General features: G+C 35.5%; 1 protein-coding gene across 1 annotated transcript in view; it reads right to left on the reverse strand.

Annotated features, from left to right (window-relative positions):
* Positions 1-25,296, reverse strand: part of LOC149416955 (CLIP domain-containing serine protease HP8-like) — a 59,627-nt gene extending 34,331 nt beyond the window's left edge. The window contains exon 1 of the mRNA XM_089641081.1: positions 24,776-25,296. Coding sequence (XP_089497207.1) covers positions 24,776-24,845 — 70 coding nt within the window. The 5' untranslated portion in view covers positions 24,846-25,296. The remainder of the gene's footprint in view (positions 1-24,775) is intronic.
* Between the last annotated feature and the right edge of the window lie 2,362 nt (positions 25,297-27,658).

The raw sequence follows: 27,658 nt of genomic DNA on the forward strand, positions 1-27,658 counted from the left end.
TAAACCTTGTTACCGTATTTTAACAACAATTATAATAACATTTTTATTTCTATTTTCACGTTAGTACCTATGTTGAAAATATTTTTTGGTATTTCGACATTTTAGTTATTCCTTCAATCTATTTTTTGTTTCCATTTTATGAAGGTCGGTTATGAATTTAGGGATCAGTATGTCCAGGAGAAACGGACATATGAATATATCCCTCCTAGAGATACCAGTTGGCGAGGTCAAAAGGTCTCCCCAAACCAGCGTCTCGCATGAGATCTGGCATGCCAAGCAGCTGCTGGGCAGGCGCATCCTGAACACACCTCACCCGATGAACTCAGGAACTCCTGCTAAGTCACCAAACGTAGCGAAACACCTGGAGTAACCTGTGGCAGAGGTGTTAGTTATCCAATAAATGGTTCCTGGAGCGGCGATACCCAAACCCGCCTCCTGATATGCACATAATACAATAATTAACAAGTTTATAATCAATTATTATTTTTTTGGTAAACTTATGTTTTAAGACAAGATTTTTTTATGCATAGCACAAAGGGTAACAATTATTTTACAAGCAATAATTATTCGCCTGAAACACTCATCCACATTGAAAAATCTCCTGATAAAAGATACATGACATTGCTATGCATAAAAAAATCTTGTCTTAAAACATTAGTTTACCAAAAAATATAATAATTAATATTTGACAAGTTCTAGAATTTCACCTAAAAATGTAGACAATTTGTCTCGACGCCATCTAGTGAGAGAGTTAGCACTTACAATGCCTTTCTCATATAAAATAAAGTTGGTTGTTTTCAGGTGAAAAAAAATGTAACAATCAGTAATTGTTGAATGAAACACTAGTATATATTGAATTATTTCGCGGATAAGAGATAAGCCGCCATAGCTCAGTGGTCAGAGCTGTCGACCGGAAATCGAAAGGAGACGGGTTCAAGTCCCGTTGGCGTCATGTATCTTTTATCAGGAGATTTTTCAATGTGGATGAGTGTTTCAGGCGAATAATTATTGCTTGTATAATAAGTTTATAATTATTTTATTTTATAATTATTATTTTGTTTTTTTTTTCATAATCATAATTAATTAATCACCGCTCATTGTAATATTTTGCCTTTACTTTTTTGTCTAGTATTTATAAATTTTTATTATACTTTTATATTAATGAAGAAACAATTAGCTTGGAAATATTTTGATTATTTTTACTAAACAGTGTTATAAATAAAGTTATTTATTTTCATCAGTAATTTAATAATCAATAGAACATTATTAAATCACTGAAGGATTGCCAATATGATAAACTATTTTCTATTTGATTTTATATAATACAGAGAAAAACTATGAGGCTCGTTTATGATGCATTGGTACTTTCATGCATTCCCTACGGAATAATCGCCTGGGGAGGAACATTCAATAACCATGTGAAACCTCTAGAAATTATTCAGAAGTCTATCATTAAGATAATGCACCAGAAGACCAAGACATATCCCACCGATAAATTGTTTAAGGAAACTGACATTATGGAACTAAGGCAGATCTACTGTGTCCAATGTCTTAAATTTGTATACACTCGTCCTTATAATTTCTGTAAAAATCCAAATCGTTCTAGCCAGAGACACAGTTCCATCAAGATGTGCCAAAACCTAAACTCGTATAAAATAAATGTCAAAAGCTGGGTAAAAAAGTATCTGGAAGTGAGAGAATTTTTTCTATAAGTTATACGAATATGATACCTATATATAATAATATGTTACCATCTAAATTTTAAAAAAAAGTTTAACTTCTTTTAAACTGTTTTTTTTATTAAAATAACCAAATGTACTATATGATTTTTTTTTCTTTATTCATATTATCTCTTTTTTCATTTAAACCATAGATAATATAACCACCACTGTTTTGATTTTCACCTTATAATGCCCACGCACAGGCTTCGCCTTTGTGGCATTTTTTTGTTACTCCTTATATTTTGTATAAATAAATATGTACCTGTATGTATCAAAAAAATTGACGATAAATAAAAAAAAATAAAAAAAATATTTCAGTTTATGTTTTATTTTGCTTTTCATCAATATTTGTATGACTAAGATCAAAATTATGTTTATTATTTACTATAATCATGTAATTATTGAACGTCCGTAGGGCTTTTGCATACATAATATTGAAGTCAAACTAGATTTTTAGCTGAAATCCAAACCGAAACCTAATTTCTTCTTCGGTTTTAGTTTCGGCCCAAATTTGATTACAAAAGACCTCAAAACTTCTAACTGCAGTAAGCAAATCAGTCTACACTTTACGTTAGACAATAGCAATACAACAAAACACCCATAAATTTCCGATGTACCAGACCAAGTTGGACAACTTTACAATAAAATCCCGAATGAGATTAGTGAGTTTATAAATATCATTTATTTTTAAAAGGAAATAAGAAAGTACCTATATCTTCCTCAAATAATGAGGTTTTTTTTTAATTTTTAAATTTAAAATATTTAAAGTTATATTATGCTTGCCAAATATGTTTCAATAAACATTTTACTAAAAATATTAGCACACACAATGATGTAGCTAACTCAAGATTAATAAATAAATAAACTTATTATTATATTAACGATAAACTTTGACATAAATGATAATATATTTTTTTTAAATTTCAAACTCTTTAAACTTTGATCTTTAAGACAACTTTTACGTAAAAGCGTATTTTAAAATAATTATAAAGTTATTCTGGAGGTATACATATGTTCACATGCCCGATTAAAGCCAAACATGATCCTACACTCAAGTTTCGGATAATTTTTAACCGAAAATGAAACCGCGACCAAAACTCGTTTTTCTACCTAAACTGGCATGAAATTCCTTATTGCGTTAAATAAAACGCAATATTTATTGTAATTCTATGAAATGATTACTGGTCAAAGTAATAAGAATCAATGGCATGGAAAATACAACTGGTTTTAGGATATGTACGTCAAAACAACCACTGATTACCTAATTAAACCGGATAAATGCAATTCATTTTGTATAGTACGAATAATATTAATGTATTATCAAAGTTTTTATCAAGTGGTTTTCCCGTGCGGCCATATCAAGGATATGAACTCAACTTATCGCAACACGAATGCTTTTCTTCGTGAATAACTTATTTTGATATTATTACAATTTTGATAAAACATTGCCTCAAGGGTTACAATATCATGAACATATCACTGTTTTCGACACTGTTCAGTTCAATTGATAAATAAAATGCATTCACAGATTGATTTTTTTCGGGCTAATTTGTTCACTTTTGGCAACAACTCATATGATCTCACAGAAATCGTTGTATCTCCCTTATTGTTTTAGTGAGAAATACAATCTAAAATATTTAAATATTTTTGTTCAAAAGAATATTAGTTAGCTAATTCCATCATATATCATACTTTGACAAGAGCTACGAACACTATTTTAATTTTCTTAACGCGTATTTTTTTGCAATTATCTTTATTTTGTTACATTGGCTCCACACAGGAAAATAATTTACCTCAAGGCATTCGCTGTGTGGAGGTTTTTTTAAGAAAAGGGAGGAGAAGAAAACCTGGGAAGGAAAAGGGTATAAGTGGCAGGTGGAATCTGGGGTCTGTGTGTAAAGGAGTGACTGACGTTGGAATTCATTCCTCCTTCACTGCGGGTTTTTTTAAATTTATTTATGTCTATTCTTGAATACACATTTTACAAATGATTACAGTGGTTTATATTGTAGTACAGAGAAAAAAGTACAAAAAAGGTATAAAAAATAAAGAACATAGGTTGATATAGGTAAAACTGTGTGTGGGTGATATTGTATGTTACGTGAACACCTCACTAGGAGAAGCTGTGCTGAGGTGTTAACGCGTTTGTGAGTAAGGGTGACAGGTTTTTATGTGTTGAGGTAGAAAGTTATTATTTTGTTTTTTCAGACATATATTGAAATATGAAAACACACATTTATATGAGAGTGTATGTATTTTTGGATAATTCTTGAAGAACGTGTATAATATTTAATTTTACTTATTATATTTTGGTTATGTTTATGTACGTATCATTGCAAGATTTTACCCATTATTAATTTTCAAAATGATTTGATTATATATTACGATTACTTTTATTGATCTTCAGTATCTGCGCAATATAATACAAAATTCCATGACTTTAGTGCTGTAAGAATATACATAGCTTTCAGATATATTATTTGCCCACCTACAAAATAATATATTATGTAGTATTTGACAAATCTTTTAGATCCTTTAATAATCCTTATAAAACTAGCTCGAAATAATTATCCGAATATATATTATACCTATTCAGTCGTTAACTAAATTTGATTCGTCACAAGTACACAGGTATATTATTAGTAAGCATATTGATTAAATAACGATGCATCGTCATACAAAGAACAAGTTCGTTTTACATACAACGAGCGCAAAATTAAGAAAAAAGAAAATCGACGAAAACTTGAATTTTCATAATAAATTTCCGATCCGTTCACTGACCCGAAGGGTTCTAAGATGACTTGTCGAACTACTTCAACGTTTCTTGAAACTGATGAACTAGTAAACCAACACTTTTTTTAAAACCAGCGCCGTTTTTGTGCAAAATCACCACAAGAGCGCTGTACAAATATATAATACATTTCTACTATGATCTATGTTATTACTTATTACTAACTATATATGGAGATAATATACAGTACAATACTTAGCTGGTAGGTCACTTGAGATTAATACTTAATTAACATTGACTAATTATTTATTAGCGAAATTTAGATACAGGATTTAGGACATAATTGGAAAATTGGATATAACTGGACTTTCTCTCAGGAATGGTATATTTAATTTAAGGGTATGACAGCTTAAAAAGGTATGTTTTTAAATATTGAAGACAATATTAGTGATTTCTAAACGAAAATCTGAAACAGAAAAATAAGAAAAGGAAACGGTCACATCTGGGACTCGAACCCAGGACCCTTGTCTTTCCGTGACAGTACCAACTGAGCTAATGGGACCCTATTCCCCTCGGTCACTTTTAACTGTATCATACTTCGAATAAGAACTACTAACATTGTCTTCATTTTTTTTCTTTCTTTTCTTTTTTCCTCTATATGTTGTCCTGGTATGTTTTTAGTTTAGACCTGAATTCTGTTGGACTTGTTATGGATCTTAGTAACGTAGGTAGTTTATTCAAAGCCTTCGGCCCAGATACTCCGAAAGCGCGATCACCAAACTTAGTATTTGGCTTGCGCTTGTGTTGACTCGACCTCCTAATTGTCCTAACTCGCTTGAATGAGGTTTTTATACCTCCTTCTCTCCAGCGTTCAGTTTCGCCTTTGCAAAACGATATCGTGCTGGGCCTAGCTAACTCTGAATATTCCCCGCCCCTGTGGTATCGCACACAGTAAAATAAGGCCTACGCTTTGGGGTTGATCTACAATAAATCCCTTAACTTCACGTTGTGTGATTTGTTAATTCGAAGCCCCCCCCCGCTATGGGGTGGTAGGTATTTAATGTCTCCTTTCTGTGGTAACTCCCGGTTCTTTTTAGCCAAAGCGTGGGGAAAACGTCCATCGACCCTCAGCGAGTTCTACAAGGAACGAGTACGTGTCTCACCTAACTTTCGAATACTGGACCCTATTACTAATCGACCTAACAGCTTATATCATATCTTTACAATTTCCTTGTATCCCCGCCCTTACCTAATGTCCCCGTGTTTATAAACTCTAGATTGTGACATAGGACCGTACCCCCCCCCCCCCTCTTGTGTACGGGCTATTAAACCTTTCGTTGAATAGTGTGTTGTTTCCGCATAAGTACTGGGACTCTCTCGTCGACCTCTGTAACGATGTACTGAAACTAGATAAATGGATTTAGCTGTGGTTAGTAAACTTTGGGTGTTGCGGATGGAAGTGGAAACGAGAGAAAAGGAGATGGGAACGGATTAAATGACGAGAAAAAAGGTTTTTTTTTGCAAACTGGGTCGGCACCTCACTGCCCCAAATGAAATGGTCGCTATTCTTCCAAATGCAAAACCCCAAGAACCAATACGTGTCTGGCTTTCCCCGAGGTCTGGTCTAACTTCTTCTTATAGTCGCCTTGACACCTCCGGACCGCTCACGTCAGAGGGAGAGATAATGCACCTGTTGGGATATCCCAAATCACCCCGCCCCGCTTCCTCCAACGGACTACTTTACTGACTGTAAAAGGGGAATTTTTCATTGCGTCCCTTGTCATGATGCTAAACGCGTGCATGTTTCAAATAGGTTTGTTCTGGTGAGGCTTTCAACGTCCACTAGCCGCCAGGCCTACTATCCACCTCACGAAGGTTGCTGCAAAGGATCTCGAGGGTTTTCCAGTCGAGTTGCATCAACCTCCGGGTAAACCCCGCTTTAGTATGTGTTCGTCCTCCGATTTTGAACCCTCGTTCATCACGCCGACGTCCCCTCCACGCGATTTTGAAAGACTTGGAGCCCGTTCAATTAAACGCCTTCGCAGCGAACCAAGGCCCAAACATTCCAACTTGACATTAATTTTCATACTGCCTCTCGTGTCCTCTCATCCGACCCGGCCCCGCGAAAGGGGATGACCTTCCGAACTCTTCGTGATTCTCCATACAACGTTGACGCCCCGAAATCGCGTGATGAGGAAAGTAGAAAAACTTCTGAGCTGAGGAAGTTGTGTGCTTTCTCAAGACAGCTTACGAACAACATACTCCAACGATGAGTTCTAAGCCGAGGCCAAAGGTATTTAGGAATTTGTTAGTGAACATATAAGGTTATGCAAATATTATTAATTTGATTTTTTTATTTGTTTTGAGCATGAGTTGGTTGCAGCTAGTCGCTTCCATGTTGATTTGAGGTGCCTCTGCGCGGCTGCCAACTCGGTAGAATGTACGACTTTTGTCGTCAGGCACGGACGTCGAGTGATTTATGGGGTCCCTTTTCTTCCTTTTGGGTCGTGTGTCGCCACTAACTGCTTACAAATAAGTAGGTCATTGGCCTCGTGCTAAACACAGCTGTTAGAAGCAAGCAAACAGTTCTAAATGTGATACTATTTTATCAGTTGCAGCCCCATCTTCGTCGCAATTTCAACGTTCTGGAAATATATATTCATGCAAGATCACTCACCCAAAATCGTTATATTACCAGTCCAGTCGGGATATCGACGACATGTACATTAATCCACGTCCAGGGGCTGTAGGTATGAGTAGAAGCCCCTAAACCGTTTAAGGTTCGTATTAAATTCGAAATCGATTCTCTATGTCACCCGTCTACTCGCCAGTAGGAACTATAACCATATTGTATCTAATTTTTCTAGCTAAAATTTCTATTTTCATACGCCGCCCCGTAGATAGCACACAATTTACCGAATACTAGATTTCGGACTGTTTAAACGGATCATTTCTTTCAATAGAATATCTCTTCCTCCCTAACCGTAAGTTGATAGTTGACATGCATAGGTATTTGTTGGCCTCCACTGTACCTAGTCTAGATATCTCTCCCTATCGATTATTTTAGAATATCTAAGTAAGTATTTGCCGAGATCTACCCAAAACCCCCTTCCCCTCCCTAGAACCTTTCATATATTATCTGCCACGTTCACTTCGATTTTTTCACTCAATTCTTATATCGTGTAGACCGTTAAAATCCTTCCCGTGTTCGCAAGGAAAACACTGTCTATACCCCCAATTCAAATGAGCAATTTACTCTACGTTTTATATATTGGAAATTAATTATTATTAATTTTGACCAGAAGGTCCACATGTGATTTACGAATGATGTATTTAGCTCTTATTAAATTCTTCTCTCCGAGTAAATTCATTCGCCGCGTTTCTACACGATTTTTATTATTATTTTTTGATTAATGTACGCTGTCTCTTCAATTTCACAATAAATTTAGAACTTTGTCTTAGCCGTTTTCGCCAGGTCATTTGATAGTTATTATGGTTCTCTATTTTTTTCTCCTCTAATGGCACACGCGTTATTATTAAACATTACTGCAGTTGAGTTTCATCGTTCTATATTAGTCCAAACCAAGAGACTCCAACCCGTGAATTTAGTATTGTCTAATTATGAGTCTACCCCTTTTTTTTGGTTGAATCTAATTAAATTTTAAAACACTTCAATTATTTCAATTAATATTAAAAGCACTCTAGCTTCATGAAAATACCTTGATTTTCTAAACTCACAACTTCACTACATTTAAAACTCTTTCAGTTTCGTTTAAAAATAACACGCCAAAACTGTCGCGACGCCAAAGATCTCGAAGACCGACTCCAACCAAGTTAGAACGAAAAACCGCCGATTTCCTCCGAACAACGCTATTTAATCATGTTTTTTCGAATAAATCGACTTAAAATTTGTGCGACTTTCGCCTTTATGAATCCAAGGTTTCACTTCCCGTTCAGTTTAGAATTGCATAACCCCGTTTCAGGATTTTTGGCCCCCGCCTGCCGAGTTGAGGTAGACACCTACCCCCCTGCCGAGACGGGTACAGGCGTGTACTCGGTGACCTGACTTCCGGGCGCCCTCCCGTAAATGATTTTCGGCGATGTAGATTATTGCGCAAAATTATTTGATTATTTTTTCTCGTACGCGTGTTGTGTCCGTAATATTGGTTGATTTCCGGCCTATAGACTAGGTGTAGCTCATTTCTATATCGTTGTTTTCGAAATCTTTCCGAGAAATTCGCTATTGATATCGATAATATAATCGATAAATTATCCCAACTAACGGAAGCTTTTCACCTATTATGTCCAGCGCTTGCGCAATCCAGTATCCTTCCTTGTGTGCTGCCTTCTAGCATTTGATTGGTGTCTACACGATCCGTGGGTGATCCCAGGACACATATACCTTCCTCTCGGTGATGACATACGTAGGCATTCGTTCCAAAATTTGATTCGACACGTTTTTTGTAATTTCGCCTACCTGTTTTGACTCTTTTCGTGATATCCGCCGCATATCTTCTGGTAATTTTTCGTAACCCATCGCTGTCCACTACCCGAGTCGGTGACACCTCTTCCATCATGAGCTAAACTACCTTTCGGGTTTCTTTTCGATTCCTGGTCCTTTCTTTTCGGTGATCTACGCCCAGTACATCCCTGTTTTTACAGTTTTTTTGCGTCTAGTTTTAGCTCAACCCATATACTCTTTTCTCGCTTCATCCAGGAATTTCAATATATTATCCTCGTAACTTTGTTTACGCGCAAAAAAGGTCGTAAAATTTTGATCGTTAATCAAAGACTTCGTGACCCATTAACTTTTATGTCTTTTCTTAATTATCCAACTTGCATCTCCTCCGTGTTAATATAATTAGGCAATTTCGGCCAAACGTCCTATCTTAAGTTAAAATTTGTGTTCACTGTGGCCACTTGAAAGAGCACTCAGAAGTTCAGCGATCGTAAACAAGTCTCTCTACGAGGATCAACTCGTAGTATGTCTTCTGGACCAAAACATTCTAAAAACCCCCTCTTCTCCCACCAAACCGTCACCCCCTTTTTTCGTTATCGATGGTTGGGTATCGCTACGTTTCTGCCTTAGAATGCAAATTTATCGTCGAATTCCAAGTGCCTTTACACGCATCGTGAGACCGGATCCCAAGGTTAGCTCAACAGTAAATCAACCTAGAGTGTTTCGCGTCTTTAGACCGCCCTTAGTCTCCGTGATTGGCGAAAAATTATTTAATTGATTTTGGGAATGATCTGATTCGTTGAGCTCCATCACGCCTCTTTTCAATTATTACGTGGTTAACACCTATTACCGACGTAGGTTTCTATAATAAAGCTTCTAGTATGTCCCAAAGATGTCCATAGTCTGTTCGTTCCTCCCTATTCTCTGAACGTATTTTAATTTATATAAAAAAAAAATCTTTACGTTCCTTTACCCCAAACAGGTCCATTACAGCCTCCCTTTAGTAAGGATTACAGCGGATAAACACGTTTTGGTGTTTAGTTGGTGAAATCATTACTAACAATAGTTTTAGATTACTCATTTTCCTTCCTTTTCAAATTTTTTTTTTCGTACTCCAAAGGTTGCGTACCCCTTACCTCCCTAAGAGGAGATGTTCCTATTTTCCCTAAATGCAAAATAAATTCTAGAATGGGTCTTTTCCTTTTTTTTTCTTTCCAATCTTCCGTTAATTTTTGGCTTATCTGCTTCCCACGAAGTTCGCCCCTGTACGTGTCTTAACTCAAATGCCTTTAAACAAAACGTAAGGCACAATGCCATTCATAAATCTGCCGCCTCCTACCACTCGTGATTTCATTAAGACGAAACACGGTTTCATTTGTCACAAAACTCGTAACTTTGCTTTATATTCTAGGCGCTTCGTCAGTAGACGTGTTTCCTCTTAACTACACATTTATGGCTAAGTTTTTGTTGCACCCCCAAAGGGTCGAAGCAAAGTTCTATGGGTACCTGACTGAAGTCTCGGTTGTATGTTTTTTTTTCCATGATGGTATGCACGCAACATGAATCTATTTAAAACGCGTAGCTATTTTGCATGTGGTTTTTTTTTTCCTGTTTTTTTTTTGAATTCTCGCGTGACTATAATTTTTTCGTTTTCTTTAATAAATAATAATCCGTATGTGTGGCCGGTTATCAATAAGCCTTGATAAAACTTGAATTGGATTATATCTGGTTTATTGAATTGAACACGCAACCTCCCTAAAACTGCACTTACGTGTCCTAGATGTTCATCGAAATTTCCGCACAAATATATGACTAAGTCATCCAAGTAGTAGCTTTGCGAGACTACCTATCTTTTGTTTTAATATTCGTATTGTACCGAACGTGTTTTGTTTACTTGTTGAACTAATTGAAACGGATTTATTTATTCTTATTCACAGAATTTAGTCACTATTTCACGCTGTAGTTTTTCTCACAATATCACTGTTTTCACTTTATTCAAATATTAAGTTAGATTATATCCAATGGTTGTAACTATTCACTTCACAAGAACACTGCATTTATTTCACCGAAAAACATCCGTTACGTAACGAACTTAAGTATTTGATAGTAATCACCGGTAATGTTCACTGTAGGTTCAATGAACTCGTCGTGGTACGCAAACGTATTGTATCCCTGCTTGTACTCACTACGTTTAATTTAAACCTTTACGAAAACATAACAAAATAATTATTATCTCCCCTCTCTCACTATCCCGGCTGTCCCGATTCGTAACCAAGTCAAATCTCACTAGTCTTCGGTTTACCTTATTATTATTACCATCTCACACTTTCTCCCTCTTTATATTGCTTGCTAGGTATCGAAAAACCGTTGTCTACCGACCATTTTGTAATATACACATTCCGAGACTACCGATGTCTGCACGCATAACGTTTCCAAACTACGTCGTACAAAAGCTCATACAATATCTGTTATCTGTTATCACCACCCATTGCGAAGTTTAACTCTATATTAAGAGGATAGACGGATCCCTTTTGTATGAAAGCTTGTATTTTCGAAGCTGTTTCCTTCAAAATGTTCACCGGTTAGGTTTCCCCTTAATATCACGCTATCCAAAGATAACAAACCGTTTTTATGTACTACAAATCGTCTCGCAAATGCTCGGTGGATATTTTTTTCTTTCTAAGATTTATGACCCGACCGTTGTAAATCATGAAAAGGTCTATTAGTTCCTTTTAGCTTGCAATAATTTTCAAGTGACCATCGATAGGTCTCTTCGAAACGACAAACCGATATTAGTACGGTTTTTACCCACTTTCGTAAGGCATTTAAAATGTTTGAATAATATTCATTTCATATTATTTTTTTTTTTCAAGCGGTCTATAAAATACTAGTCAGATGCTTTACGTTTCACCATCTAAATGCGAGCCCTTCTCAAATTATGATCATTTAACTGATTTGTATATTTTTTCCTTATCGAAGGTTGGCGTACATTTCGCAATATCAACTAATACAAATCTCCACTCAAATAAAGATTCCGTAATTAACTTGTCTATTTATTTATTTTCTCTTTTTTTTTCTCATGAAATATTGATTAACATCAGCTTACGTTTTTTTTTTTCCATTTAACTGTGTAACCTTTCCCTTTTATTATTAGTCTCGTGAAAGTACTCAATTTATATTATTCATTACTAACTACCGTATTGTGTATTAATTCTCTTTATTCATTTGTACGGCGCGCCTGAGGCGACTTTACCCAAAACGGCGCCACACGAGTCCCAACAAACAGCCGACTGACATCCCTGCCGCGTTCAGAGCGATAAATCTACCACCGGCTGTAGATCCGTTAGAGTAGGTAACCTTTTTTTCCCACTATTGTCCGGTGCCTTGCCGTCTCCATCGTAAGTAATTAAATCATAAATGACACTAGAGTCTAACAGTGCGTCCAGCTTAATTTTTGTTCACCTGTCTAGACTATTTTACAACTGACCCACATTCGTTTCGACCTATTTTTTTTCTATTCGCTCCTGACATGTTTTTTTTTCTTGAGACACCATACTCGTACCTCTATCGCTTATAAGGTCAATGAAGCCACCCCAACTTGTAAAACTCTCGGCTCCTGGTTCTCAAGGCACCAAATGTGTTGACTCGACCTCCTAATTGTCCTAACTCGCTTGAATGAGGTTTTTATACCTCCTTCTCTCCAGCGTTCAGTTTCGCCTTTGCAAAACGATATCGTGCTGGGCCTAGCTAACTCTGAATATTCCCCGCCCCTGTGGTATCGCACACAGTAAAATAAGGCCTACGCTTTGGGGTTGATCTACAATAAATCCCTTAACTTCACGTTGTGTGATTTGTTAATTCGAAGCCCCCCCCCGCTATGGGGTGGTAGGTATTTAATGTCTCCTTTCTGTGGTAACTCCCGGTTCTTTTTAGCCAAAGCGTGGGGAAAACGTCCATCGACCCTCAGCGAGTTCTACAAGGAACGAGTACGTGTCTCACCTAACTTTCGAATACTGGACCCTATTACTAATCGACCTAACAGCTTATATCATATCTTTACAATTTCCTTGTATCCCCGCCCTTACCTAATGTCCCCGTGTTTATAAACTCTAGATTGTGACATAGGACCGTACCCCCCCCCCCCTCTTGTGTACGGGCTATTAAACCTTTCGTTGAATAGTGTGTTGTTTCCGCATAAGTACTGGGACTCTCTCGTCGACCTCTGTAACGATGTACTGAAACTAGATAAATGGATTTAGCTGTGGTTAGTAAACTTTGGGTGTTGCGGATGGAAGTGGAAACGAGAGAAAAGGAGATGGGAACGGATTAAATGACGAGAAAAAAGGTTTTTTTTTGCAAACTGGGTCGGCACCTCACTGCCCCAAATGAAATGGTCGCTATTCTTCCAAATGCAAAACCCCAAGAACCAATACGTGTCTGGCTTTCCCCGAGGTCTGGTCTAACTTCTTCTTATAGTCGCCTTGACACCTCCGGACCGCTCACGTCAGAGGGAGAGATAATGCACCTGTTGGGATATCCCAAATCACCCCGCCCCGCTTCCTCCAACGGACTACTTTACTGACTGTAAAAGGGGAATTTTTCATTGCGTCCCTTGTCATGATGCTAAACGCGTGCATGTTTCAAATAGGTTTGTTCTGGTGAGGCTTTCAACGTCCACTAGCCGCCAGGCCTACTATCCACCTCACGAAGGTTGCTGCAAAGGATCTCGAGGGTTTTCCAGTCGAGTTGCATCAACCTCCGGGTAAACCCCGCTTTAGTATGTGTTCGTCCTCCGATTTTGAACCCTCGTTCATCACGCCGACGTCCCCTCCACGCGATTTTGAAAGACTTGGAGCCCGTTCAATTAAACGCCTTCGCAGCGAACCAAGGCCCAAACATTCCAACTTGACATTAATTTTCATACTGCCTCTCGTGTCCTCTCATCCGACCCGGCCCCGCGAAAGGGGATGACCTTCCGAACTCTTCGTGATTCTCCATACAACGTTGACGCCCCGAAATCGCGTGATGAGGAAAGTAGAAAAACTTCTGAGCTGAGGAAGTTGTGTGCTTTCTCAAGACAGCTTACGAACAACATACTCCAACGATGAGTTCTAAGCCGAGGCCAAAGGTATTTAGGAATTTGTTAGTGAACATATAAGGTTATGCAAATATTATTAATTTGATTTTTTTATTTGTTTTGAGCATGAGTTGGTTGCAGCTAGTCGCTTCCATGTTGATTTGAGGTGCCTCTGCGCGGCTGCCAACTCGGTAGAATGTACGACTTTTGTCGTCAGGCACGGACGTCGAGTGATTTATGGGGTCCCTTTTCTTCCTTTTGGGTCGTGTGTCGCCACTAACTGCTTACAAATAAGTAGGTCATTGGCCTCGTGCTAAACACAGCTGTTAGAAGCAAGCAAACAGTTCTAAATGTGATACTATTTTATCAGTTGCAGCCCCATCTTCGTCGCAATTTCAACGTTCTGGAAATATATATTCATGCAAGATCACTCACCCAAAATCGTTATATTACCAGTCCAGTCGGGATATCGACGACATGTACATTAATCCACGTCCAGGGGCTGTAGGTATGAGTAGAAGCCCCTAAACCGTTTAAGGTTCGTATTAAATTCGAAATCGATTCTCTATGTCACCCGTCTACTCGCCAGTAGGAACTATAACCATATTGTATCTAATTTTTCTAGCTAAAATTTCTATTTTCATACGCCGCCCCGTAGATAGCACACAATTTACCGAATACTAGATTTCGGACTGTTTAAACGGATCATTTCTTTCAATAGAATATCTCTTCCTCCCTAACCGTAAGTTGATAGTTGACATGCATAGGTATTTGTTGGCCTCCACTGTACCTAGTCTAGATATCTCTCCCTATCGATTATTTTAGAATATCTAAGTAAGTATTTGCCGAGATCTACCCAAAACCCCCTTCCCCTCCCTAGAACCTTTCATATATTATCTGCCACGTTCACTTCGATTTTTTCACTCAATTCTTATATCGTGTAGACCGTTAAAATCCTTCCCGTGTTCGCAAGGAAAACACTGTCTATACCCCCAATTCAAATGAGCAATTTACTCTACGTTTTATATATTGGAAATTAATTATTATTAATTTTGACCAGAAGGTCCACATGTGATTTACGAATGATGTATTTAGCTCTTATTAAATTCTTCTCTCCGAGTAAATTCATTCGCCGCGTTTCTACACGATTTTTATTATTATTTTTTGATTAATGTACGCTGTCTCTTCAATTTCACAATAAATTTAGAACTTTGTCTTAGCCGTTTTCGCCAGGTCATTTGATAGTTATTATGGTTCTCTATTTTTTTCTCCTCTAATGGCACACGCGTTATTATTAAACATTACTGCAGTTGAGTTTCATCGTTCTATATTAGTCCAAACCAAGAGACTCCAACCCGTGAATTTAGTATTGTCTAATTATGAGTCTACCCCTTTTTTTTGGTTGAATCTAATTAAATTTTAAAACACTTCAATTATTTCAATTAATATTAAAAGCACTCTAGCTTCATGAAAATACCTTGATTTTCTAAACTCACAACTTCACTACATTTAAAACTCTTTCAGTTTCGTTTAAAAATAACACGCCAAAACTGTCGCGACGCCAAAGATCTCGAAGACCGACTCCAACCAAGTTAGAACGAAAAACCGCCGATTTCCTCCGAACAACGCTATTTAATCATGTTTTTTCGAATAAATCGACTTAAAATTTGTGCGACTTTCGCCTTTATGAATCCAAGGTTTCACTTCCCGTTCAGTTTAGAATTGCATAACCCCGTTTCAGGATTTTTGGCCCCCGCCTGCCGAGTTGAGGTAGACACCTACCCCCCTGCCGAGACGGGTACAGGCGTGTACTCGGTGACCTGACTTCCGGGCGCCCTCCCGTAAATGATTTTCGGCGATGTAGATTATTGCGCAAAATTATTTGATTATTTTTTCTCGTACGCGTGTTGTGTCCGTAATATTGGTTGATTTCCGGCCTATAGACTAGGTGTAGCTCATTTCTATATCGTTGTTTTCGAAATCTTTCCGAGAAATTCGCTATTGATATCGATAATATAATCGATAAATTATCCCAACTAACGGAAGCTTTTCACCTATTATGTCCAGCGCTTGCGCAATCCAGTATCCTTCCTTGTGTGCTGCCTTCTAGCATTTGATTGGTGTCTACACGATCCGTGGGTGATCCCAGGACACATATACCTTCCTCTCGGTGATGACATACGTAGGCATTCGTTCCAAAATTTGATTCGACACGTTTTTTGTAATTTCGCCTACCTGTTTTGACTCTTTTCGTGATATCCGCCGCATATCTTCTGGTAATTTTTCGTAACCCATCGCTGTCCACTACCCGAGTCGGTGACACCTCTTCCATCATGAGCTAAACTACCTTTCGGGTTTCTTTTCGATTCCTGGTCCTTTCTTTTCGGTGATCTACGCCCAGTACATCCCTGTTTTTACAGTTTTTTTGCGTCTAGTTTTAGCTCAACCCATATACTCTTTTCTCGCTTCATCCAGGAATTTCAATATATTATCCTCGTAACTTTGTTTACGCGCAAAAAAGGTCGTAAAATTTTGATCGTTAATCAAAGACTTCGTGACCCATTAACTTTTATGTCTTTTCTTAATTATCCAACTTGCATCTCCTCCGTGTTAATATAATTAGGCAATTTCGGCCAAACGTCCTATCTTAAGTTAAAATTTGTGTTCACTGTGGCCACTTGAAAGAGCACTCAGAAGTTCAGCGATCGTAAACAAGTCTCTCTACGAGGATCAACTCGTAGTATGTCTTCTGGACCAAAACATTCTAAAAACCCCCTCTTCTCCCACCAAACCGTCACCCCCTTTTTTCGTTATCGATGGTTGGGTATCGCTACGTTTCTGCCTTAGAATGCAAATTTATCGTCGAATTCCAAGTGCCTTTACACGCATCGTGAGACCGGATCCCAAGGTTAGCTCAACAGTAAATCAACCTAGAGTGTTTCGCGTCTTTAGACCGCCCTTAGTCTCCGTGATTGGCGAAAAATTATTTAATTGATTTTGGGAATGATCTGATTCGTTGAGCTCCATCACGCCTCTTTTCAATTATTACGTGGTTAACACCTATTACCGACGTAGGTTTCTATAATAAAGCTTCTAGTATGTCCCAAAGATGTCCATAGTCTGTTCGTTCCTCCCTATTCTCTGAACGTATTTTAATTTATATAAAAAAAAAATCTTTACGTTCCTTTACCCCAAACAGGTCCATTACACGCTTAGGGTCCATCAGTTGCCTACAGCTGCTGATGTTGCTGATCTAAATAACTCTGTCCTAGCACACACTCCTTTCTTCATTCATATTCATACAAACTGTTATGTTATTTTGAATCTTGACATAACCCTACTCAAGTACTCAGGGATCCTCGACTTCTTCTGCCATTTATTTTCTACTTACGTTAATTCACTCTACATGCTCAAACCGGCTAAGCTTCGCTTTTAATTATATTAGCATTAGAACTTACATCAGCCTTGCATTATTTGCAAATCTCCACACTTCTAACACGATCGTACATAATTTTCACACATAGGTACGCGTGAGGAATCTCATTTCTACAGCATTCACTCTACTTGAATCCTTTCTTTGTCAGTTCCATGTCTCACTGTCATGCATCAGGGTAGGTACCAACACTCTAATTGCAGGGGTCTGCGCAAGTATCAAAAATACTAATTTCAAGTGTGGGTGCGTTAAGTGAAATATTCATCACATACAATGAACTCAAATTTTATTTGATTTTTTCTAAAATTGGAAACGATTTTTATGAATTCGGACAAGCGATAAAAATAATATTTAAAAAAAAACAACTTTTCCAAAATTAAAACTAAAAGAAGTCGTGATTTATGACGGGTCTGCGCTAGTATCATACTAATTTAAAATTTATATTTAGCATCGCGATAACAGATTGATTATTTGAACAAAAAAATACTACGAGGAATACCCTTTTCTGTCAATGTTGATGCCTTCTGGAGAGAATTTGCATTAGCCTTATTTTCTTAAATTTATTCTGTTAGATTTTCGCAGTATTGCCCACTTGAAAGACTTCCACTCAGAACCAAAACGTGGTTTTAAATAGCTTTAGTCATGTTCGATTACCAAATCTGAAGAGATACTTTAATATCCCTATGTTATTTCATTCCCCACATCTTTTAGCCCAGTTGGAAGCAGTTGAGACTCTTGTGTTGTATCAATTCACATATTTTTTAAGTTGTGTTTCGTGGTAATGCATCACAATAACGTGTTTAGTATTTAGGAACAAATGCTTTTTTGCGTCTGTAAAAACTTGCATACTGCATTCGTCTAATTGGGGTCTACCTAACCTTGGCCTGCATAATTCAAACAGGTTTAAGGCATTCACAGCAGAATAGATCCATTAACGGATATAAAAGTCGATAAAATGTTGCAGAAGATGATTATAAAGATAATTAGTACCTATTAGCGCACTGTGCAAACAATAATGTATTGTTCCAAATTAATAAATCACTGGAGAATATATTAATTCATTGATTTCTATGCTCGTACACATTTTGCTTGTGAATAGATTTTAGGTGCAAGTAATACACAAAATGTTCCACAGTAGTAGAAACTAAAATAAATACATTTTGTGAACACTCCACCACGAGAACCTGTGCTGAGGTGTTTGAATGTTCTTTGCATGATATAAAGTGTTATTATATATCAGGTTAGTAGCAGTTAAAATACACTAAAATGATACATAGGCGTAGTAATAATGTAGTAAAAATAAAAGTAAAAAGATACCAGGTGAACTGAATGTAATGAAACAATTTATGCTACGTATACATCAGCGAGCCGAACTACCGAACTGAACCCCAACTTGTTGGAAAGTAACGAAGCAACCGCAAATAGCGCAAAACGCCGATTGCTGTTGATTCGTTCCTTTCCCGTAATTCGTGTTACGGTTCGCGTCTCGGTTCGCAAATGTAAACGTACCCTAAAACGCATTTTTTTTCTAAGCGCACAACTTCATCACATGGTATTTTGCTTAGCTAATTCTCATCTTTAGTTTATACTACTAATCATTCACAACTAACAGTTGAAAACCCGCTCCGCGGGCAGCACTATGTTGGGCTTCGCCCAATTTAAGTGATGCAAACAACATTTACATTTAATAGGTAGATATTAGGTCAACGGGTTGATATATAATAGTAAGACATTCTGTAGTAGTCAGAGCGCGGACAATGAGAAAAAATTTTCCCTTCCCATGCCACCGAAATGATTTATTTTTTAAATCGAAATTAAATTGCAAAATGTAATTCGAAAATATAAAAAAATATCATCATATTATATATAACTTTGCTGAAATAATAATATACTCTTACCAAAAGATTGCCAAAGTAATTAAAAATTGTTTTAAATATATTAAGAATTATTTTATTGGGATAAGTCATAAAAAATCTACATATTTGGATGAAAAAATATTATGCACTTGCCAAAAGATTTTCAAAGTAAATACATTTGTTAATATATTACGAATTATTTTATTGGGATAATTCCTTAAATATTGAAAAAAAACAATAAATTCCCAATTTTGAATGGAAATACTAACTTTAATATACTTTGTCACTTTGTATGTTTTTGCCTGCAGACCCATGATTTAATATTTTGTGCGAAGGCAATGCGGAATTTACCCGAAACATACGATTTGAATTTGACCAATCAGAGGGCTGAAAACGTCCTGACGATAGCATAATAATCAAATGTTAATCGAATATAGGATACATTCATTATCACAAATAAAGGAGTTATGTATACTTCTTATCCTTGGTGTATACAATTAAACATTCACAATGTCAATCGATTATTGAATACATTAATTATCACAAATAAAGGAGTTAATTATACTTCTCATCCTTGGTTTCTACAAGTAATCATTCACAATGTCAATCGAATATTTAATCCATTAATTACCAAAAATATAGGAGTTATTTGACAAATAAATGCGAAGCAAGCAATAAGTGTATATCGTTATGTCAAAATGTAAAAAGTAGTACCTACTCGTAAAAGGTATTACTAATAATTCTGTGAAAAGTTTAGTAGACCTCAAGTAATGTCGATTATTCCGTTTTGACAACTCGTACCGCTCATGCAAGTAAAAGATTCTACCAATCTTAAAAGAATTAACCGGACACGAAACACACAAACAAATTAACGGATAGAAACGCAAAGCGTTAGAATTAAAAGAGGTTATTGCTACACTCGGTTAATGTATAATATTATAATAACACACTACCAATATGGGAAAAAATCTCTGAAGTGTATTGCCTACACACTCTATAACTCTTTTAGATGCATGGATAAAAACAGCCAGCATAATAAAAAATTTCATAGCAAAAATATGCTTTAAAATAATATTTTTCAAGTCCATTTATAAGCGAAAATACTTAAATATCTTATGGTGTTTTGTATTGTCTTGTTTCTTTTTTTCTCCCATTTTCTTTTCCTGTATTTGTCATCATACATATTTTATTTTTATTACGTGTTCTGTAATTTTTTTAATGTGAATACCGCTCAAGAGTCCCATCTGTTCCATGAGTCTATGTCATCCCCAAGTGGGGTATGTCGTGAGGCTGAAGTTAGTGAGGAGGGAAAGGAGATGGGAAGAGGACATTTCAAGTAATGTTTCAATTCTGAATGGTGGTCTTACACCAGGGCGCTACTGAGAGTATCTTCCGCTCTGAAACATGCGGCAAATATTCTATTTATTATTTTAAGGCGATGCCATACGTAGTAATGCAAAATCATGTGTTTTTGGTTTGAAAATTTGGTAACCTAGAAATGTTTCAGATGCTTTAATTAAATACTTCGAGTAGAATACATCTTGGCCTTTGAAATAATCGATAATTTTTTTATATTAAGAAGTCTTTTTATAAGTCCAGAAAAAATAATGTATAAGGCCTATGAAAACTGCTTAAAGTTCAAAATCTCCTACTTACGAACCCATTTTCGGTTATAATTTTATTGTATAATGGCAATTTAAGTTATTTATAAAATGATCGAAAAAAAAATTATTTATGCCTGAACATCCACAAAATAAAATAAAAGGCACTTTTTGGCCATGTCTTTTTCTTGCATAAATCAAAACAGGCGGATGGTGTTAAGCGGGAATTTAAACCTTATCGCCATCTACGTAAGGGTTGTTATTGATAGCGGCTCAATTTAAAATATTACACGTCGTAGTGCATCGCCTTAAGTGCATAAATTGAGAAATAACACAACTTAATCAGATTATTTTTTTGCGCACGCCGGGATTTGAACCTGCGACCTACGGATTACTAATTTAGAGGCTTAACTCACTACCACAACCACGACCGTCCTATATTTTTTCTCATTTTTGGTTTTTCTTCTTAACCTACCTTTTTTAATTCTTGAACTGTATTCTATGCGAAATATATAATTTCATTTACATTTTACCTTCCACTTATGTATTGTCCTAAAATGAGTTTTTTTAACACATTGGGATTTCTTTAGAAAGAGATTAATATATATATAAATACATACCTACTTACAATTAGTACTTATCTGCTCTGGCGAATTCACGGTGTTGTATATGTTGGCGCTTTTGTAGATATAAAGAGAGAGACAGTTACAAAAATTTGAATAAAATGTTGGTTGTCTAAAAATACACATTTATACTAACTTAAGTTCAAACATCTCGTATACTTCTTTAAACTAGTAAACGAAAATGTTTTTTTTTATTTTTGCGACTATGTTAAACATTTATGTTTTTTTTACTATGCCGCATTTTTACTTACCATATCATTTTTTCAAATGTAAAACTGATTTATGAAATCTTTAAGTAAACCTACAAAAATTTTTCACCTACAATAACGTCAAATATATTGTGTCATTTTATCTATCTTAGTATGCCAACAAGTCAAGATTGCATCTATATAGGTATAGTTCAGTAAAATGACCTATGAGTAATAATTTATTTAGTTGATTTAAGGATGAAAACAAAAATATCATTGAGTCACTATTCTGTGATACTTGCCTATTAGAGTATTAGAGCAATAGTTATGACAATGTCTAATTATCATACTAATATATCGTTTAACCCGCTGAGATACCTGGAATTTGATTTTCTAATATATGGATTCTAAGAATTTACCCAACACGTCCGTAGGTAGACCTACGTAAAATGGTTAAATAATACCCAGTTCTTTCGCAAACGATGACGAATTGTCAATATTTGACAGGGGAATTTTATAAACAATAGAACAGGTCATCATTGACTCTAACTTGCAAATGGGGAAACTTATTTGAGAATGTATCATTAAAAACCATGATGTCATTTACTTCGAAAATGTTACAGATGTAAACAACATTTTATGAAATTAAAATTGAGTTCCTTCACCGAAACTAACTATGAATGCGAAACAGTTATTATTTGACTGTAAAATGTCAGATTTAAAAAAATTGTAATCTACCCGTCAAAAAATCAATTATTAAATATAAATACAAGGTGCCCGGAAACTAGTGGTATAAGCGGGAATATGGAAAATCTACATCACATACCCAAAAAACTTCAGTTTTTAAACTTTTTCCGGCAGCCAAAGAGTTAAAAAAAAATTTGGAGCCAGGTTTACGAAACATTTTAAAAAGATGATGACATTTACAACTTATGATTTACAATATTCCATAGTTAAATTACTTTTGAACATACCTGAATTTAAATAAAGGCATGATGTACCTAAATCATTGTAACACATTTCTGCAAATATATTCGTGTTGTATTGTGGCTTAAAATTGTAAGTCAGCACACATCGCAACCCGAATAATATAAAAAAATAGTGGTACATACTCATAACTTCATAACACAAGAATAATACTGAATAATATAACAACATAGTGGTACCCACTCATAATACTGAATAATATAACAACATAGTGGTACCCACTCATAATACTGAATAATATAAGAACATAGTGGTATCCACTCATAATACTGAATAATATAACAAAATAATGGTACACACTCATAACACAAGACTAACTGCGAGCGATGTATGTATAATGTCCTTAAAATTGTGAGTCAACAGACATCTCAACCTAAATAATATAACAAAACGTTGGTACATACTTATAACATAAGACTAACTGCAAGCGATGGATGTGTAATGTCCTTAAAATTGTGAGTCAGCACACATCTCAACCCGAACAATATAACAAAATAGTGATACATATTCATTACACAAGACCAACTGCAAGCGATGGATGTATAATGTCCCTAAAATTTATGACATTTTACCTAACTCAATTCAACCAATTTTGATAATGCTATTGCTAATGTCTTTCTCGGACGTCTACGACTTCGTTCACCATTTACTACTGTTTACAACAATGTTAGTGTTAAAAAACTACATCGCCTTTAATTCGACTCCATATCTCATTTCTGTGCAGAGATAGTGTGTTAAATACTCATAGCGCGTCCCTGTCTTTTTATGCATTATCCCTACACTGGAAGCCATGAGGAAAATAATTCCCCTCAGGATCTATGACATCTTTTGGAACGCTGTGTGGAGCGTATTTTTTAAGGCAAGGAAGTAGAGGAAGATCTGGGAAGGTAAAAGGTCAATGTGTCCAGGAGTGACGGACATGTGAATATATTCCTTTCACTTCAGCGCAAGGCCACTGGTTCAAAGACCAGTTGGAGATGTCAAAGGGTCTCCCCAAACCAGCCTCTCCCGATCTGGCACACCACACAGCTGGTGGGAAGACGCATCCTACATACAACACGGGCACCCCTCCATAATCACCAACGTAGCGAACCACTCATGGCGACCTATGGCAGAGATAACCCACAGGTTATCCAATAAATGGTTCTTGGGTGGCGGTACACAAACCCGCCTCCAAAACTTAAGGTTCTACCATTCAAAGTCTCTAAACACCCCTGGCACTAATAAGAACAAACTTTCAGCGTAATCGGTTGTATACTTTTCAAGTTTAGTGAGCACAAATATAGGCATGCTGAATTTTCATTTTTTAAGATAAATGTTTGTTGTCGGTGATTTAAAACTTTAATTATGTACAGATCCTAAAATTAAAAAAAAAAATTTAGTTTATTATTAAAATCACGCTGAAAAACTGTTGTCTTGTAGTTTAACGATACTTCTTTGTAATTATGTAACATTAAATAAATACAGTATATCCGTAGATAACGAAATTCACTAAATTTAACTTTCAACTTCGGACTTGATTTACATAACTGTCTTAACATATTATGAAATTATGAAATTTTGAATATTTGATTGATGGCACTTAAATGAATCTTTAACCATCTCACTGGCGTAAATAATAATTGTATTTTAAATTAACTGATCGTAGTGTTATTTAAAAGATACACTAAAAGATTTCCAAATTAAACCAAAAACATAATATGATTTTGCATTTTGCATTGCATCGCCTTAAAAACGATTTAAGACTACGTGCCTTTTTTACTTGTTTTCTAGAGAAAAAAATAACTGCTTAAAGGTACTGAATTTAATAAACTCACGTAACTATACCTACGTTATGTATGTACAGGAAACCTAAAAAAACAAGAATAAAGCATAGGAATACTTAAATTATGTGCCTACACAACAAAAGAACAACAAGAAATTAGATAAAAATTCCAGAAACAAATTGTAAGCTATATCTTTTTTTTTTTATTTATTCATCGAAATATGTAAATATTTCGACCAATTTGATTTGTTTTGACAGTAAATTTTGATAGACGTAATAAAAAGGACTCAACGGAAGACGATGGTAATATGTATAAATACATTAATCTACTTACGACTGAATGTCAAACCGCAAAGTGTCAGAAGCAAAACAGCCTTCAAGCACGCACTCTCATTCGTTATCATTGCGAAGGTTTATTATGTCACTCAACCAAATAACACTAATATAACACAGAAGTTAAAAAAAAACACCACACGGACACTAGAAAACCACCACACAGTGCTGTAAAACGGTTGAATGGGCTACTGACTAGAACATCAAAATACCACTGATAAATATAACCACAAAGATCTCAGAACCGCAAAGACCAATAAGACAAATGAGGAAAACCGGTATTACAAACTGTTTTTAACTCCGGTAAAACACCACAAGCGTCAAAATATGCAATAAAACTTCAATAAACAAAATTGATAATGAAATCGTCGCGATAGTTTTTGAACTTTGACTCTATTCAATGCTTCAATACGGTGTAGTTAGTACTATTGTGAAATGTCGAAAACATACCGAGAATTACAATTCGGGTATATTTGAACAGTATGGCTTTCTTCGGCAAGCAATTATCGTTGACCATGCCGGTGACCGAAAACTGAAGATGAATTTCAGAATTTACTATAAATTTTATAATACCAATTTCATTGACTTATTGTAAGGAAACTGTTAATATGCAAAACCAACGACATCTGTGGACAGAATAAGAAAATGCAAAGCTATATTTTCAATAATCTACACAAATATTATTCCTACAATAATTAATAACTACTTTTAATATGTTTGTTGATAATGAACAATAACATTTTAATGGTATTTTTATTATTTAAAATTTATCGTGAAAAATTACGGTTTATTTTAATTGTAGGATTTGTTAAGCTGACAGTTTTTATAAAATATTTGCCTCGCCATTATCTGCCTATCAAGAAAATATTTAGAGACGATCATAAATTTACCATTCAAATGAATAAAACTTTAAAAATGATTATACAAATCGAGATCTGTCAAAAATGTAAACAAAATAAATACACATCTCAAACATTTAAAATAAAATCATTTTGTGGGTACCTACTTTATCACTTATCTGATATGATTTCATACCTATTAGTTCGAATTTTGAAATTGAAAAGTTCATTAACTGGATGCAGTAAGAAAGCGTGATACTGAGCGACCGTACACGGATCGGTGCGCAACGGAAGAGATTTTGTGAACTTCCATTGCCCGCATTCTTTCTGCACCCGGTTTATGCAGATTCCTTATCAACCCGTGATCAGAACTGATAATATTATATTGTTATGTATTTTTTTTTTTTTAATTTAGTCTTAAAATTCATTTTTATAAACGGTTCTTATCACTATTAAATATGAATGCATAACGACTGTTTTTAACAAAAATAATTTTATTTTTTTATTTAAAAAATGAAGTGGGGTTAGAGTGATAAATACTTTCAGTATCGCCCTGGTAAAATTTCCGTTCTGAATCGAAAGGTTTTGCTTGTAATTAAGAACTCTAACAGTGTTAAGCGTATATTATTCCAAACCTTCATCTTGCCCATCTACTCGTACTTCCTTTTCCCACTCACTCCAGCCTTTACCTTACAACATACCCAAAGTGAAATTCCATGGTCCCACTTGTCCGAGACAATTGGGACTCTTGAACGGCATTACAAACAACAGATACAAAACGAGAGATAAAAAGTTGACCCCTCTGCCACGGAGTTCACTGCTAAAATGATTCCTTAAAATAACTAACTGACGTCAAAAGCCTTAAACATTAGTTGTATAAAATTTAAATAGAAGAATGTTTACAAGAAATACATACATAGTTGTTAATCTAATATACATATAATATTGTTGTTGTTTTACAGCCGTACCGTCTCGGTTGGATATAACCCATAGCTAATATATAATTAATTTGTAAGATAAAATCTCGTTTTTAATAACCTTTTCCTGTTTTTTTCCAATCCTACGTGTAATGTTATTAGTTTCTCACAACATCTTAATAGTACTCAACTACAGGCTGCCCGGGGGTCAATACTAACATAACAAAACAGATTATTAAAAGATTGCCAAAAAAATCTCACTGTTGGGAAGAATAAGAAGATTCCTTAATACAGTTTCCAGTAAAAATGTGTACAACGCAATTATTGTACCACACATAAATTACTGTAGCAGCATCCTATTCTTATCCAACGACGGTTTAATGAAACAAATGACAATTCTACAAAATTGCAAATGAGAACTTTATTGAAGAAAAATAGATACACAAACATTAAGAACATGTTGAAGGAGTTAAATATCTTGTCATTTAAACAAATTATTTACTTTAATACCATATTTTTAATCTACAAGATAATCAATGGCCATACGTCCAGTGAATTCCTAAGAAAAATTGATAAACTACAGAACAAACACACACATGAGACGAGGAAAAGAAATGAATTGAGACTCCCCTTCAGGAAAAAAACACAGAGTCAAAAGTCATTGATGTACGGAGCGTTGAAGATATTTGGAGAGCTACCAGAAGAAATAAAATCAGAAGAAAACATAAAAGCATTTAAAATTAAATTACGAAAATATGTGATTGATTCATTTTAAATGTGTTAGGTACTATAATTATATGTATATGTATATAAGGATTGTATTAGGACATAGATAACTATGTACCTACTTAAAATACCACAATAAACAATAAACATAAAACAACAATCACAGATAATAAATCGTTTAATAATTATATAAAAACCAGCATATTATTTTTATGCATTAAAAGGCTTATAAGCGTTTGACGTCACAAGAACCGTACGGGACATCATCTGACGGGGAGACTGATGGTTTATGACGTCATGCTATGCAAAACTTCACCGTACGACCAATATTATTCCATAGTTAGAAAATAATCTTTGAGTATGAAAAAGGGTTTATAAAAAACTAGTTTCATTTAAGTCAAC

This window comes from Hesperophylax consimilis, chromosome 16 (genome assembly GCF_061612785.1).
Source record: "Hesperophylax consimilis isolate HC1 chromosome 16, BYU_Hcon_1.0, whole genome shotgun sequence".
Lineage (NCBI taxonomy): Eukaryota > Metazoa > Arthropoda > Insecta > Trichoptera > Limnephilidae > Hesperophylax > Hesperophylax consimilis.